The sequence below is a fragment of the Gossypium hirsutum genome, chromosome D06, assembly GCF_007990345.1.
Source record: "Gossypium hirsutum isolate 1008001.06 chromosome D06, Gossypium_hirsutum_v2.1, whole genome shotgun sequence".
In the NCBI taxonomy this organism is placed as follows: domain Eukaryota; kingdom Viridiplantae; phylum Streptophyta; class Magnoliopsida; order Malvales; family Malvaceae; genus Gossypium; species Gossypium hirsutum.
This window is the reverse complement of record NC_053442.1, coordinates 890,199-907,236: the sequence shown is the minus strand read 5'-3', so window position 1 is coordinate 907,236 and position 17,038 is coordinate 890,199. Positions and strand designations below refer to the sequence as shown.

Here is a 17,038-nt window from a genome sequence, read left to right as displayed (position 1 = left end):
ATAATAGAATTTGAACTTTCAAAGTCTTTTTAAGTCGTTACAAAATACACGCCTTGAGTTCACGATTAAGGACTTTTCTACCGTCTTTTTCTTTGGTTGACCAACGGTACTAATTTGTTGTCAATTAACCTACTGCCCTTTTTTCAAGTCTTCGGTTCTTATAGACAAGTATATTTGAATAGCATCGATATTATTTTCAGTACAAAAAGATATAAGTTCGAGTCTTCCTATTTAAGAGTTGAAAAGGGGCTATAAGTAATTTTAGAATTGTATAAAAAAATTAGATATAATAAAAATCTATAACGAGATTTAAATTTAAAAACAAAAATGATGTTTGATTAAGATGTAACGAAGGAAGTTATTAGATTGGTTGATTTGAGGATCGATATGGATCAGTTAAATCGAATAAAAAATTGATTGAATTGGGTGGTTGAATCGGATATTTATTTTTAATATTTTTATTATTTATTTAATCGAATTGAGTGGACAGTAAACTAGTGGATTGAACAATTTGACCACCGATCGAAAGAAATTTATTAGACTGGTTGAATTGGGAACCAGTACGGATTAGTAATACCAAGCAAAAAACCAATTGAACTGGTTGAATGGATTTATTTTGTTTTATCTTTAATGATTTATTTAATCGAATTGATTGGACCAACGAACTAGTAGCCTAAGCAATTGATCACCGGTCCGGAAAAATGTTATTAGACTGGTTGACCTAGGAATAGGTACAAATTGGTTGAGCTAGGCAAAACACAGGTTGAATAGGAATTTTTATTTTTATTTTAAATTTTTCAATAATTTATTTAATCAAATCATACAAACCAATAAAATTAATAACTAGACCAATTTGATCGTTGATCCGATTCTGAAAATTTTGGTCATAAGTTCAAACTCGAGACAACCTTTTTTTTCCCTCTCCTTTTTTTCTTCTCTTAATTGTAGTGTAAAGCAACGTTTGGCTGACTTATGCTGTGCATCCATTGATGTTTGTATTGCATTGGCGTTCTAAAAAAGCCATTATAGTTACAATGTAGTTCTCCATACCAATCGTTAAGGTTTTCTTATCTTGATCGGTGGTCAAATTAGATTAATAATTTAAAAATATATGAATAATTTTAACTTTTAAAACACAAGATTTTTATTAAAAAAGCAATTATCACTTTTTGAAATTGTGTTGTTGTGTCTGAGGAAGGATAGCTATACTGATTCGGTATACTCTAAAAATACATTTGGTACAATATTAATGATCTCACAAAGATTAAATTTCAATGAATTCCCGTTTACTGATCCCATCTGTTACAGAATCGATCTCCTACAAGAATATGTGGAGCTCAGCATGTCTGGAAACACAGAAGAACGTTCTTTTGCTGATATTGTTACCAATATTCAATATTGGTTCATTCATAGTATTACTATACACTAATGATCTTTTTAACTAAGTGTGATCAGATATCTATAAAAATCATTTTTTTAAATAATTTTTTTAAAAATTTTAAAAATAATATTTTAAACCAATTTCCGATCTAACCAACCGAATCGATTCAATTCCAACCACACAACATATACATTAAAAATAATCATAGGCAGATATGTATGTTCAAAACACAAAATATATACATTAGTCAAAGCACAAATATCCCACTAATTAAGTTCATTATATATACATATTAATCCCAAAAGTATGCATGGAAGTCATTTTTCATCCATGTTTCATGCCTTGAGAACCTTTACATGCCACACGAAGATTTTCGAAATCGAATTTGTAATCAGATCAGTTAAACTATTAATTTATAGTAGGGATGAAGCTAGAAATTTTTTTTTAGAAGAGTCGAAATTAAATTGTATATTTTTATGAAAGTTAAAATGTATTTTTTTCCATTTTAATAGTCCATATGTTTATAATTCTAAAGGATTAAATCAAAATTTTGTCATTTTGGGTGTCAAAGTGTAATTTTACCTATACTAACTTAAAATTTTATAAATTGTAAAGGGTCAAAAGTCAAAATTTCCCATTTTAGGGGGGCAAGGCCCTTGCCAACCCCCCGACGCCGCCCCTGGTTCATGATTCAATTAATTTGATTAATATAATTGAACAAATTATTACTAAACTTGAATTCAGCTCGATTGATACCTCAAGCTAAACTCGATAATTGCCGAATTCAATTCGAATTTTTTTAAATTGAACTCAAATAATTTACGAATACCGGTATCTCATTTACACCCGAACAAAAATACACAAAAACAGCCTAAATGAATTGACATTCAGACAGCAAACAAATGCACAAAGAGTCAGGCTATTGGTAAGCATAAACAAATTAGATTCCAAGAAAAAGAATTGCAAACAAATGGAATTTTAAGTGCATGGTCAAATAATTACCAATTGACTTGTTTTATTATATTTTAATTTAATTTGTTCTCCGAACAAAAAATTTTACGATATTTTATACAAATATAAAATTATTTACACTGTTTTTAACAATTAGATCCAAATTGTTCATATAAATACATGTATTTATAATTTGATCCACATGTTTAAAATTATGATTCATGTTGGATCTAAAATGGGATTTGACATTGGGTGAAATCAAGCAGTGAGCTTGACTCGAAATTTAGAGCTCGATACTTGCCTCTAGCTCGATTGAACATCTATTTCTAAGCTCGAGCTCTATTCAAGATAAAACCGAGCTACTCAAGCTCGATTAAGCTTGTTTGTCAATTTTTGTACTTAAGCTCGAGCTTGACTCAATAATTATGTTTGGATTTGGGTTAATAATATATATTAAAGGCAATAACGTAATTTAGCAATATTGATAGGTTAAAGATTTAATTAGAATATTTCGAAGATCAATGATTAATTTAAAATATGCTTAGAATTATTTATAATATCTTCCTCACCCGTAAATAGGAAGATAATATCATTCAACTCAGTTTGGTTAATTCAATTTTATTAGTTTAGTTGGTTCATTAGATTCTTGATATATAAAAACCGAATTAACTGAAGATATATTCTTATCTCTTAAGAAGGATTAAATAAATTCAAGATTCAAAATCTAAACATCTTCCTCTGTTCTAATATTATAGAAAAATTTATTGATTACACTGTAAATTTCATCAGGCTGATAATATATACATATATAAATATGTATATACCTGCTGTGATTCATCAGTGTAATTCACAACTATATAAGCATGGACACTATGGTTTTTACGCTTGGCAAAGTTAAAAGTCTTAACTTGTGCCACAAACATGATCTAAGGAGAACTAACAAAGGAGCTAAGGAGTGGAGGATCGGGTATATTAACCGTCCCTTCTAGCATCAAGATAACCCTTTTCATCGACGGTCGAGACGATGCTTCATCTTGGATGCACCATAATCCGACCTTAACCATCTTCTCCAATTTACTCTTCTCCACAAATTCATTTTGCACCAGCTTCTCCACTTCATTAGCCTTGAAACAATCATGTGCCCAGTATGCAAGAACTTGTTCGTTTTCCGGAACATCCGTTTCCATACTCCTTCTACAACAAATGATCTCGAACAGCATTATTCCGAAGCTATAAACATCGGCTTTCACGGTTATTGGTAAGTTTCGATGCCACTCTGGGGCAACGTATCCCCTCGTCCCTCGGATTTCGGTGTATGTCCTAGATTGGTTAGGCATCAATAGCTTGGCTAATCCGAAATCTGCAATTTTCGCGTACCCTTCGTCGTCCATTAGGATGTTTTCCGGTTTGATATCGCAATGGATAATCCGAGTCTCGCATTCTTCATGCAAGTAACAAATTCCTCTCGCTATACTCAATACTATTTCGACTCTTACTTCCCAATTTACCTTTAATCTCGATTTGAAAAGAAAATCTGCAAGAGAACCGTTTTTCATGTACTCGTAAACCAGAAGCCTATTAGTACCGTCGTAGCAATAACCGAGCAATCGAACGAGGTTCTTGTGATGTGTTTTCCCGATGGCTTTCATTTCATTCAGGAAATCTCTTTCACCTTCGGCCACCACTTTTTCCAGTCTCTTGACTGCTACTGTTCTTTCGCCATCGAATATCACCCCTTTGAAAACCGTCCCGTAAGCTCCTTTACCGATCACGTCCACAAAATTGTTGGTTGCATCTTTAAGTTCCTCGAGGGAAAATGATTTCAAGGAAACATCTTCAGCAACTCGATTGTTTACCAAACGCAAATCACGCTTGTATTTTCGAACATAAGCACGATACTTTCGAACGCCGATCGTTGCTACAGCTAGAAACCCAAGCGTCAAGCATGCCATGGCAATACTAATGATTAACATATCCATTCTTAGCTTCCTTTTCCTTTTCCTTGTCCCAACACCAGCAAGTTCTCCTCCAATCTTTAAAAATGTAGTAACTTGACCACTTAATACTCTCCTCCCAAACCGTAACGGCAACTTCATCATTTTACACAACTCGTTCTCGAAGACAGCGGCTTCGCAACTACAATCTCGATAGCACTCGTCCCTACAACTGTTCTTTGTCTTCAACGAAAGACTCAAATACGCATCATTTTTCCAAGACACATCGTTCACCTCAAGAAAATCAAAAGTTTGGTCATTTCTTGTGTCACAAGCAACTAAACTATAGTTCTTTCGGCAACCCAATTCCTGTCGCTTCTCGTTGATAAAATCGAAATGAAGAGGACATTGACAAACGGGTTCCCCACCCATCATAACACAATAACTATTCTCACCGCACAAACCGAAAGGATCACATCTATAATTAGAGGATGACCATTCGGTGTACCAATCATCAAATTGGTTAGAACTATGTGAGTACAATCGAAATATACCATCCGTATCGATTGTTGCACGATACACGGACTTACCCGAGGCATTAACGTAGTTCGTATTAATACTTTTGATGTTGAAACCGGTATCATTTAACAAATATAGGTGACCGTCACCATCAAGATTCAAGCTCACACCATATCCAGCAGTAAATGTATCAGTAGCCCAATAAGCAGCACCAAGCTGTTCCACTGCTCCAACAGGGTATTGAACCAAATTCCCATCCCTTTGCATAAGAATTAGAAATTTTCCGCTACTATGATCCGACTCGGCAACACTCGAAACGAGCTTACCGGTCACCGCTAGACGTTGTCCTGGTAAAATGGTATCGGTCGGGAAATCAAAACTCTTCCATACGATCCCACTACTTGAATTCAACGAAACAAAGTTACCCGAATCGAGCATCGAGGCCGAAGTTGCTAACCGTGACACGTTATCACTACTAGCATCGGCAATGAGTACGTCTTGACCTTGCTTTGGTCGAACAATAAGGGTACCTTCGGTGGTTAAAACCAATGTGACATTGCTAGGGAACGGCAAGGCATCTCGGTTAGCCGTCCATACAATTGTTTTCTGCTGGATGTTTTCGAACCATATGCCTACGGAGTAGCCGTTTTTGTATCGGTAGAAACCGAAAGCGAACTGGCCGGACGGCGATAGCAAATATGAATTATTGATGGGTGAAAGAGAAGAACCTGGTTTGATAATAGAGCTTGTTGATTGAGCATTTGTTGCATTAAATACAAAATTTAAAAGAAGAAGAACAACAAGAAACGCCATTAAAGTGGAAGATAAAGCTTGTGTTTTTCTTTTTCTTTTTTTCTTTTTACAGTGCTTGTAAGGAAAAAAAGTAGATGCGATCCCTTGTCGATAGTGCATTAGGAGGATTAGTCTAAATTATCGATTTAGTCCTTGTACTTAAACTTTTTTTTAGATGAGATAAATATTAAAATCATACATGAATTTTGATGCAATGTACAATTTGATACATGAACATTATTTTTATGTGATTTTATACATGAAAATTTAATTTCATTAATTTTCACGAACCACTAATAACATTATCGAATTAGCATCATTTTATGTTAATATATTACATACACAAATCATTATATTAATCCAATATAAAAATAATTATATGTATTTATTTTTTAAAATGTATACAATTGAATCAAAATCAAAGTTTCATATATATAAACCACAATTCAAGTTTCATGTGTATAAATGCACTAAATCAATACTCATGTATTAAATTAAATATTGGGTGTATAAATTTAATATTTAACCCTTGCTTTTACCTTCACTTTTTTAATTTTAAAATTCTAGTCTTGGCCAAACAATAATCGTTATATTTTACTGTTTTTAAAATATTATGCGCCAATTATATTATTATATGTGCAACGTTATGCCTGATTGTTATTTTCACGTAATATTCATACAAACAAAAAAAGCCACATTTTTAGTTATTGGATTTAGTGACGGTTGTTTTTAACCATGATTGGAATTTCAATCCACCGCTTATGCATAAAGCAAGACTAATAGCAGAATTTTTACCTAGTCGATGTAAAGGCTGCAATTTAAGTCAGGACTGAAATTTTAAAATATGAAAAATATAAAGACTAAAATTGATAAAAAATAAAAGAAGGATTAATCCATAATTTACAAGGACTAGTAATAGAATTTGAACTTTCTAAGTCTTTTTAAGTCGTTAAAATTCTTGGTCTAAGAAGAGAAAAGTATATAAAAGATTTAACAAAGTACACGCCTTGAGTTTCACGATTAAGGACTTTTCTACCGTCTTTTTCTTTGGTTGACTGTACTATTACTAGTCCTTTTTTCTAGTCTTCGGTTCTTATAGATAAGTATATTTGAATAGCTCAATTTGTATCAATATTATTTACAGTATAAAAAGATATAGATTCGAGTTTTCCTATTTAAGAGTTGAAAAAGGGCTATAGGTAATTTTAGAATTGTATAAAAAAACATATATAATAAAAACCTATAACAAGATTTAAATTTAAAAACAAAAATGATGTTTGATTAAGATGTAACGAAGGAAGTTATTAGACCAATTTGATCAATTTGATCCGATTCTGAAAACTTTGGTCATAAGTTCATGTAACACCCCCTACCCGTATTCATCGTCGGAATAGGGTACGAGGCATTACCGGAGTTTACCGAATTAATTTCTCGTTATTATGAATTAATTACTATTCATTTACTCAAACATGTAATGACGTCCTTTAGATGGTTCTCCAAAGCCCAAAACATACTTTGGGACCAAACCAGAATTTAATCAAAACCATAGGAAATTTTTTGTAAAATCCCAAATTTTTTTTATATGAACTCAATATAATCCTTTTATAAATATCCAACATTCCCTGCAAAATTTTAAAACTGAGACCAATCCAAACCAACCAATCCATTTCAATCAATTTGATACCAAATCATATTTCTATTATAATTATACCATTTAGCATATTCATCACTTTTTATGTAACACCCCTTACCCGAGACCGTTGTCGAAATCGAGCACGAAGCGTTACCTAACTTAACTTACTAAATTGGAGCATAAAAATTTTCTTTTAAAATTAATTCACTCACGTTCAATCAATATATCCCTAAAAAGGATCTTCGAGACCCTAAAACATGCAATGAAAACTGTTCGGGTCCAAACAGGGAACATTAAAAATTTTCCAAATACTTAAACAAATTAAAAATAATTTATTTCACTGTTCACAATAAAACTGTTCAACTGCGCAGTAGTCACTAAATTAATTATAACTCGAGTTAAAAAAATCGAAATTTAAATCCGTAAATTTTCCCTAAAACTAGACTCATATGTCTTACTATCATAAAATTTTCAGAATTTTTGGGTTGGCCAATTAATACAGTTTATTAGTTAAATCTCCCATGTTTCACTGTTCAACAGTTCTGATCTCTCGTCACTAAAAATTAATTATCTCATTGTACAGATTTTATATGGTGCTTCCGCTTGTTTCTACTGAAAATAGACGCACTTAGGAATCAGGAAATATAAATTATAACTCATAATTCTTTCTGTACAATTTTTAATAATTTTCCAAAGTTAGGCAAGGGGATTACAAAATCATTCTGACCTTATCTCACTAAAATTCAAATATCTCATAATATAAAATTCATTTGCCTATACCGTTTCTTTCATATGAAAATAGACTCGATAAAATTTAATTCCATACCTAATTCACTCTCTAATTCCATTTCTAATATCCTCATGAATTTTTGAAAATCACATCACTACTCCTGTCCAAGAAAAAAAAACTATTCCATTGCAAATTTTTTTACTCTTTCATAATTTCTTTGTATTAACTAGCATTTAGGCATACATAACACTAAACATATTCTTAATTAGCCATCTCAATAGCTAATCATTATGAAATAACTTTAGTTCCCTATTTCAACCTTTTTCGAAACACAATCCAAACAATTAACCATGTTATTTAATCAAGCATGAAACCATACATATCAAAATAAACAAGCCATTTTTGCATGGCTCATTGTATATATATACATCATTCAAAATATATTTCAAAAAGTAGTATAGACTATACATGTTATTTATTTCACATATTTAACACCTATTTTATAACCTTTACAAAAAGGTCCTTTTAGGTGTTTTCATGATAACACCTTTCACAAAAGTTGTTTATTTAACAACTAAGACTCATTTTTTTCCATAAAAATGCAGCAACCAACATAAAGGCTCACATGGCAAAACCCTAGACTTCCAACCATTTTGCAAAATAGTCCCCTCATTAGCTAGCTCAAGCTACAAGGGTTCCCAAAAGTACAAAAATTATCAAAGAATGGTCATCAGAACACTTACTTGTAAGGAGAAAAGCTTTCCGAAATTTTTGGCTCTCAAACCCCTATTTTGCTGCTAATTTTCGGTGGTGAAGGTGGAGAAGAAAAGATGATATCATTCTTTTCTTTATTTTATGATAAAAATTAATTTAGTCACCAAATTTTTACCTAACCAATTGACCAAATCTTTTCTTTGTCCCTATGGCCGGCCACCACCCTAAACAAGGCTTAGTTGCACATTAGGGACCTCCAATTAATATTTTATAGCTTTTAGACACCTTTAGCTTGTAAAATAGAACTTTTACACTTTATGCGATTTAGTCCTTTTATCAAATTAAGCACACAAACAGTAAAATTAAATCACGAAATTTTTAGAAATATTAATTCACGAATTATAGACACAGAAAATAATATTTAAAAATTTTTCTGACTCGGATTTGTGGTTTCAAAACCACTATTCCGAATAGGATCGAAATCGAGCTGTTACACTTTACTTTAATACATATTCATTAAACAAGTTTTGGCATTTATATAATCATCAAACTATATACATGCAATATAAATCAAAAAAGAAATTTACAAAAGCTACTGGAGATAATCTGGATAGTGTGATCCTCAGTGTTGATCCGATCCTCCGTATATTTTCACGTCAATCTACAAGTGACATTGAATACACTCAAGTAAGCTTATAGAAACTTAGTAAGTTCGTAGGCATAAAACATAAATCTTACCAAACATTCATACACTTATACATTATACACTATTACTAAGTTTACCTCTCAACCATAAACACTAGTGAGTCCCTTGGTATAAACTCACTACTACTTATCCATTTACTATAATTCTTTTGGGCCCATTTGTCACTTACCATCATTAATCAAATTAGGGAATGGTTACGAAAAATTGAGTACTTCACTTCCACTTTGCCATAGTATAACTATGGCCTTGCGTATGATCACTTATCACTTTCCGAAGCCATAGCCCTGCCACAGTCTTACACGGATCACACTTATCACTTGTCACTTGTCACTGATCAAATAAGTGTAGCTAAAGTTACCACTTATCACTTGTCACTTGTTACTGATCAGAAGTACTCAAATCTGACATTCTGCTCAATTTGATCATTTATTCGGTTTTAGCATTGTTATTTTATTCTCAATTCATCAACAAATATATCTCATCATACATTATATAATTCATAAAATTAACATTTAATCATTAAATTTCAGCCATATGAACTTACCTGGGTCGATTTGCAAAATTTGTGAAAGTTTAAGGACTAATCAGCTACTTTTTCTTTTCCTCGACTTGCTTCGGGTTCTCGATCTATCATTACAAAATCATTCACTTATCAGTATTGACTTCACCTTCACTCTATTTCACATCCTTAATGTTTATAACCCGCTTATAAGTAATATTATCTATAATTTCACTATTTACTTATGTATATTCAATGTTGCCCATCCATGTCATAGTCACTAAATTTTTTTTATCTTGAGCTACAGAACTCCAAATTAGGATCCGCCTAATTTTCCCTGAAACTAGACTCACATATCTTCTTACCATAAAATTTTCAGAATTTTTGGTTTATCCAATAAGTACAGTTTATTCTTTAAAATCACCTTTGTTCTGTTGTCTGACAGTTCTGACCCTTCTTCACTAAAAATGAATTATCTCATCGTATGAGATTCGGATGATATTTCCGTTTTTCTCTCGAAAATAGTCTCATTCATTATTTTAAATATATAAATTTAAGCCCCTAATTATTTTTATTCAAGACTACTGCTGTTGTCCAAAACTGTTTTAGTGCAAAATGTTGATTTCTATTTTGCTCCAAATTTCATAGTTCATACAAATCAGTCATTGCTCAATTAACCCCTCAATTAAGCTAATTTTTCACAATTAGTACTTTACCTAGACATTATAAGTTATTTCACAACTATTGAAATTTAGAATTTTCATATAAAACCCTAACTTCAAAATCTTTTACTATTAGGTCCCAAACATTCACTTTCTATTCAATTCTTTCAAAAAAATCGGCATATAAACAATTTAAATCTCTAATTTCATCCTAAATCATCATATACTTCCAGCACATATTCATATTAACTTTTAATTTCTTTCATAGAATCAAAAACTAATGAATTCAACAAGTGGGCCAAGTTGTAAAAGTAACAAAAACACAAAAATTTCAAGAAATAATCAAGAATTGAACTTACTTGCAATAAAAATATGAAAAACCAGCTTAAAGAAACCCTTCTATGGTGTTTTTGCTGATGAGAATGCAGAAAAATAAAGAGAAATCTAGATAATGCCACTTTGATCCTAGCTTTATTAAGTAAATTTTGCAATATTCCAATTTTGCCCTTAATTCTCCTTATTTTCTTGTTGATTTCATGCCTTTGCCGTCCAGCCCAAATAGACCTTGGGTCTATTTTCCTTTTAAGCCCTCTTTCTTTTATCATTTAAGCTATTTAATCATTTCCCATAATTTTTCATTTGTTACAATTTACTCCTTTTTGTTCAATTAATTATCGGAACTTTAAAATTTCTAGATGAAACTTTAATACTAACTTTTTAACACTCCATAAATATTTATAAAAATATTTATGGCTCGGTTTAAAATCTTCGAGGTCTCGATACCTAGTTTTTTATTCTAATTATTTTAATATTTATTTCTAGTGCACTATTCACTATTTCAAAAATTTTCCTAACTTCACATTTAACTTATATTCACTAAATTAATAATATTTTCTACTCATTTACCGGATTTAGTGATCTCAAATCACCATTCTGACACCCTAAAAATTCTGGCCATTACAGTTCAAACTCGAGACAACCTTTTTTTTCCCTCTCCTTTTTTTCTTCTCTTAATTGTAGTGTAAAGCAAAATTTGGATGACTTATGATCCATTGATGTTTGTATCGCATTGGCGTTCTAAAAAAGCCATTATAGTAACAATGTAGTTCCCCATCCTAATCGTTAAGGTTTTTTTAACTTGATCAGTGGTCAAATTAGATTAATAATTTAAAAATATATGAAAATTTTTAACTTTTAAAACACAAGATTTTTGGTACTATACTGATTCGATATACTCTAAAAATACATTTGGTACAATATTAACGATCTCATAAAAATTGAATTTCGATGAATTCCCATTTACTGATCCCATCTTTTATAGAATTGATCCCCTACAAGAATTCGTGGAGCTCGGCATGTCTGGAAACACAGAAGAACTTTCTTTTGCTAATATTATTACCAATATTCAATATTAGTTCGTTCATAGTATTACTATACACTAATGATCTTTTTAACTAAGTGTGATCGGATACCTATAAAAATTATTTTTAAAAAATATTTTTTTTAAAAATTTAAAAATGATATTTTTAACCAATTTCCGATCCAACCAACCGAATCGATTCAATTCCAACCACAAAACATATACATCAAAAATAATCATAGGCAGATATGTATGTTCAAAACACCAAATATATACACTAGTCAAAGCACAAATATCCCACTAATTAAGTTCATTATATATACATATTAATCCCAAAAGTAAAGGATTAAATCAAAATTTTGTCATTTTGGGCGTCAAAGTGTAATTTTACCTATACTAACTTAAAATTTTATAAATTGTAAAGGGTCAAAAGTCAAAATTTCCCATTTTAGGGGGGCAAGGCCCCTGCCAACCCCCCGGCGTCGCCCCTGGTTCATGATTCAATTAATTTGATTAATCTAATTGAACAAATTATTACTAAACTTGAAATCTCGATTGATACCTCAAGCTAAACTCGATAATTACCGAATTGAATTCAAATTCTTTTCAAATTGAACTCAAAAAATTTACGAATACCAGTATCTCATTTACACCCGAACAAAAGAACACAAAAACAGCCTAAACGAATTGGCATTCAGACAGCAAACAAATGCACAAAGAGTCAGGCTACTGGTAAGCATAAACAAATCAGATTCCAAGAAAAAGAACTGCAAACAAATGGAATTTTAAGTGCATGGTCAAATAATTACCAATTGACTTGTTTTATTATATTTTAATTTAATTTGTTATCCGAACAAAAAATATTACGATATTTTATACAAATATAAAATTATTTACACTGTTTTTAACAATTAGATCCAAATTGTTCATATAAATACACGTATTTATAATTTAATCCACATGTTTAAAATTATAATTCATATTGAATCTAAAATGGGATCTGACATAGGGGTGAAATCAAGCAGTGAGCTTGACTCGAAATTTAGAGCTCGATACTTGCCTCTAGCTCGATCAAACATCTATTTCTAAGCTCGAGCTCTATTCAAGATAAAACCGAGCTACTCAAGCTCGATTAAGCTTGTTTGCCAATTTTTGTTCTTAAGTTCAAGCTTGACTCAATAATTATGTTTGGATTTGGGTTAATAATATATATTAAAGGCAATAACGTAATTAAACAATAGCGATAGTTTAAAGATTTAATTAGAATATTTCGAAGATCAATGATTAATTTAAAATATGCTTAGAATTATTTATAATATCTTCCTCACCCATAAATAGGAAGATAATATCATTCAACTCAGTTTGGTTAATTCAATTTTATTAGTTTAGTTAGTTCATTAGATTCTTGATATATAAAAACCGAATTAACTGAAGATATATTCTTACCTCTTAAGAAGGATTCAATAAATTCAAGATTCAAAATCTAAACATCTTCCTCTGTTCTAATATTATAGAAAAATTTATTGATTACACTGTAAATTTCATCAGGCTGATAATATATACATATATAAATATGTATATACCTGGTGTGATTCATTAGTGTAATTCACAACTATATAAGCATGGATACTATGGTTTTTACGCTTGGCAAAGTTAAAGTCTTAACTTGTGACACAAACATGATCTAAGGAGAACTAACAAAGGAGCTAAGGAGTGGAGGATCGGGTATATTAACCGTCCCTTCTAGCATCAAGATAACCTTTTTCATCGACGGTCGACACGATGCTTCATCTTGGGTGCACCATAATCCGACCTTAACCATCTTCTCCAATTTACTCTTCTCCACAAATTCATTTTGCACCAGCTTCTCCACTTCATTAGCCTTGAAACAATCATGTGCCGAGTATGCAAGAACTTGTTCGTTTTCCGGAACATCCGCTTCCACACTCCTTCTACAACAAATGATCTCGAACAGCATTATTCCGAAGCTATAAACATCGGCTTTCACGGTTATTGGTAAGTTTCGATGCCACTCTGGGGCAACGTATCCCCTCGTCCCTCGGATTTCAGTGTATGTCCTAGATTGGTTAGGCATCAATATCTTGGCTAATCCAAAATCTGCAATTTTCGCGTACCCTTTGTCGTCCATTAGGATGTTTTCGGGTTTGATATCGCAATGGATAATCTGAGTCTCGCATTCTTCATGCAAGTAACAAAGTCCTCTCGCTATACTCAATACTACTTCGACTCTTCCTTCCCAATTTACCTTTAATCTCGATTTGAAAAGAAAATCTGCAAGAGAACCGTTTTTCATGTACTCGTAAACCAGAAGCCTATTAGTCCCGTCGTAGCAATAACCGAGCAATCGAACGAGGTTCTTGTGATGTGTTTTCCCGATGGCTTTCATTTCATTCAGGAAATCTCTTTCACCTTCGGCCACCACTTTTTCCAGTCTCTTGACGGCTACTGTTCTTTCGCCATCGAATATCACCCCTTTGAAAACCGTCCCGTAAGCTCCTTTACCGATCACGTCCACAAAATTGTTGGTTGCATCTTTAAGCTCCTCGAAGGAAAATGATTTCAAGGCAACATCTTCAGCAACTCGATTGTTTACCAAACGCAAAACACGCTTGTATTTTCGAACATGAGCACGATGCTTTCGAACGCCGATCGTTGCTACAACTAGAAACCCAAGCGTCAAGCATGCCATGGCAACACTAATGATTAACATATCCATTCTTAGCTTCCTTTTCCTTTTCCTTGTCTCAACACCAGCAAGTTCTCCTCCAATCTTTAAAAATGTGGTAACTTGACCACTTAATCCTCTCCTCCCAAACCGTAACGGGCAACTTCATCATTTTGCACAACTCGTTCTTGAAGACAGCAGCTTCGCAACTACAATCTCGATAACACTCGTCCCTACAACTGTTCTTTGTCTTCGACGAGAGACTCAAATACGCATCATCTTTCCAAGACACATCGTTCACCTCAAGAAAATCAAAAGTTTGGTCATTTCTTGTGTCACAAGCAACTAAACTATAGTTCTTTCGGCAACCCAATTCCTGTCGCTTCTCATTGATAAAATCGAAATGAAAAGGACATTGACAAACGGGTTCCTCATCCATCATAACACAATAACTATTCTCACCGCACAAGCCCAAAGGATTACATCTATCATTAGAGGATGACCATTCGGTGTACCAATCATCAAATCGGTTAGAACTATGTGAGTACAATCGAAATATACCATCCGTATCGATTGTTGCACGATACACGGACTTACCCGAGGCATTAACATAGTTCGTATTAATACTTTTGATGTTGAACCCGGTATCATTTAACAAATATAGGTGACCATTACCATCAAGATTCAAGTTCACACCATTTCCAGCATTAAATGTTTCAGTATCCCAATAACCAGCACCAAGTTCCACTGCTCCAACAGGGTATTGAACCAAATTCCCATCAGTTTGCATAAGAATTAGAAATTTTCCGCTACCATGATCCGACACGGCAACACTCGAAACGAGCTTACCGGTCACCGCTAGACGTTGTCCTGGTAAAATGGTATCGGTCGGGAAATCAAAACTCTTCCATACGATGCCACCACTCGAATTCAACAAAACAAAGTTACCCGAATCGAGCATCGAGGCCGAAGTTGCTAACCGTGACACGTCATCACTACTAGTATCGGCAATGAGTACGTCTTGACCTTGCTTTGGTCGAACAATAAGGGTACCTTCGGTGGTTAAAACCAATGTGACATCGCTAGGGTACGGCGAGGCATCTCGGTTATCCGTCCATACAATTGTTTTCTGCTGGATGTTTTCGAACCATATTCCTACGGAGTAGCCGTTTTTGTATCGGTAGAAACCGAAAGCGAACTGGCCGGACGGCGATAGCAAATATGGATTATTAATGGGTGAAAGAGAAGAACCTGGTTTGATAATAGAGCTTGTTGATTGAGCATTTGTTGCATTAAGTACAAAATTTAAAAGAAGAAGAAGAACAAGAAACGCCATTAAAGTGGAAGATAAAGCTTGTTTTTCTTTTTCTTTCCTTTTTTTTTTCTGTGCTTGTAAGGAAAAAATGTAAATGCGATCCCTTGTCAATAGTGCATTAGGAGGATTAGTCTAAATTATCGGTTTAGTCCTTGTACTTAAACTTTTTTTTAGATGAGATAAATATTAAAATCATACATGAATTTTGATGCAATGTACAATTTGATGCATGAACATTATTTTTATGTGATTATATACATGAAAATTTAATTTGATTAACTTTCACGAACCACTAATAACATTATCGAATTAGCATCATTTTATGTTAATATATTACATACACAAATAATTATATTAATCCAATATAAAAATAATTATTTGTATTCATTTTTTAAAATGTATACAATTAAATCAAAATCAAAGTTTACAATTGAATCAAAATTAAAGTTTCATATATATATATATATATATATAAACCACAATTCAAGTTTCATACGTATAAATGCACTAAATCAATACTCATGTATTAAATTACATATTGGATCAAAGTTCGTATATAAATTTGATATTTAACCCTTGTTTTTTACCTTCACTTTTTTAATTTTAAAATTCTAGTCTTGGCCAAACAATAATCGTTATATTTTACTGTTTTGAAAATATTATGCACCAATTATATTATTATATGTGCAACGTTATGCCTGATTGTTATTTTCACGTAATATTCACACACACAAAAAAGCCACATTTTTAGTTATTGGATTTAGTGACGGTTGTTTTTAACCATTACTGGAATTTCAATCCACCGTTTATGCATAGAACAAGACTAATAGTAGAATTTTTACCTAGTCGATGTAAAGGCTGCAATTTAAGTCAGGACTGAAATTTTAAAATACGAAAAATATAAAGACTAAAATTGATAAAAAAATAAAATAAGGATTAAATCCATAATTTACTAGGACTAATAATAGAATTTGAACTTTCAAAGTCTTTTTAAGTCGTTAAAATTCCTGGTCTAAGAAGAGAAAAGCATATAAAAGATTGAACAAAGTACACGCCTTGAGTTTCACGATTAAGGACTTTTCTACGGTCTTTTTCTTTGGTTGACTGTACTAAGTTAACGGAAAACCAACGTTACTAATTTATTGTCAATTAACCT

The 17,038-nt window shown here is 32.3% G+C and overlaps 3 protein-coding genes across 3 annotated transcripts; all 3 read right to left on the bottom strand.

The window, feature by feature from the left end:
• Window positions 1-3,048: 3,048 nt before the first annotated feature.
• Window positions 3,049-5,634, bottom strand: LOC107940088 (G-type lectin S-receptor-like serine/threonine-protein kinase LECRK3). The gene has a single exon (XM_041094895.1). The coding sequence runs from the start codon at window positions 5,596-5,598 to the stop codon at window positions 3,259-3,261; it is 2,340 nt and encodes a 779-aa protein (XP_040950829.1). The 5' UTR covers window positions 5,599-5,634; the 3' UTR covers window positions 3,049-3,258.
• Window positions 5,635-13,356: 7,722 nt separating this feature from the next.
• LOC107940085 (G-type lectin S-receptor-like serine/threonine-protein kinase LECRK4) lies at window positions 13,357-14,625 on the bottom strand. Its single transcript, XM_016873506.2, has one exon. It carries the CDS (start codon window positions 14,616-14,618, stop codon window positions 13,566-13,568), a length of 1,053 nt encoding a protein of 350 aa, XP_016728995.2. The 5' UTR covers window positions 14,619-14,625; the 3' UTR covers window positions 13,357-13,565.
• A 21-nt stretch (window positions 14,626-14,646) lies between these two features.
• LOC107940084 (G-type lectin S-receptor-like serine/threonine-protein kinase LECRK3) lies at window positions 14,647-15,903 on the bottom strand. The gene has a single exon (XM_016873505.2). It carries the CDS (start codon window positions 15,901-15,903, stop codon window positions 14,647-14,649), a length of 1,257 nt encoding a protein of 418 aa, XP_016728994.2.
• Between the last annotated feature and the right edge of the window lie 1,135 nt (window positions 15,904-17,038).

Bases quoted from the DNA above. Each gene is read 5' to 3' on its own strand.
- LOC107940088 (XM_041094895.1), bottom strand. From the start codon at position 5,598: ATGGCGTTTCTTGTTGTTCTTCTTCTTTTAAATTTTGTATTTAATGCA.
- LOC107940084 (XM_016873505.2), bottom strand. From the start codon at position 15,903: ATGGCGTTTCTTGTTCTTCTTCTTCTTTTAAATTTTGTACTTAATGCA.
- LOC107940085 (XM_016873506.2), bottom strand. From the start codon at position 14,618: ATGGATATGTTAATCATTAGTGTTGCCATGGCATGCTTGACGCTTGGG.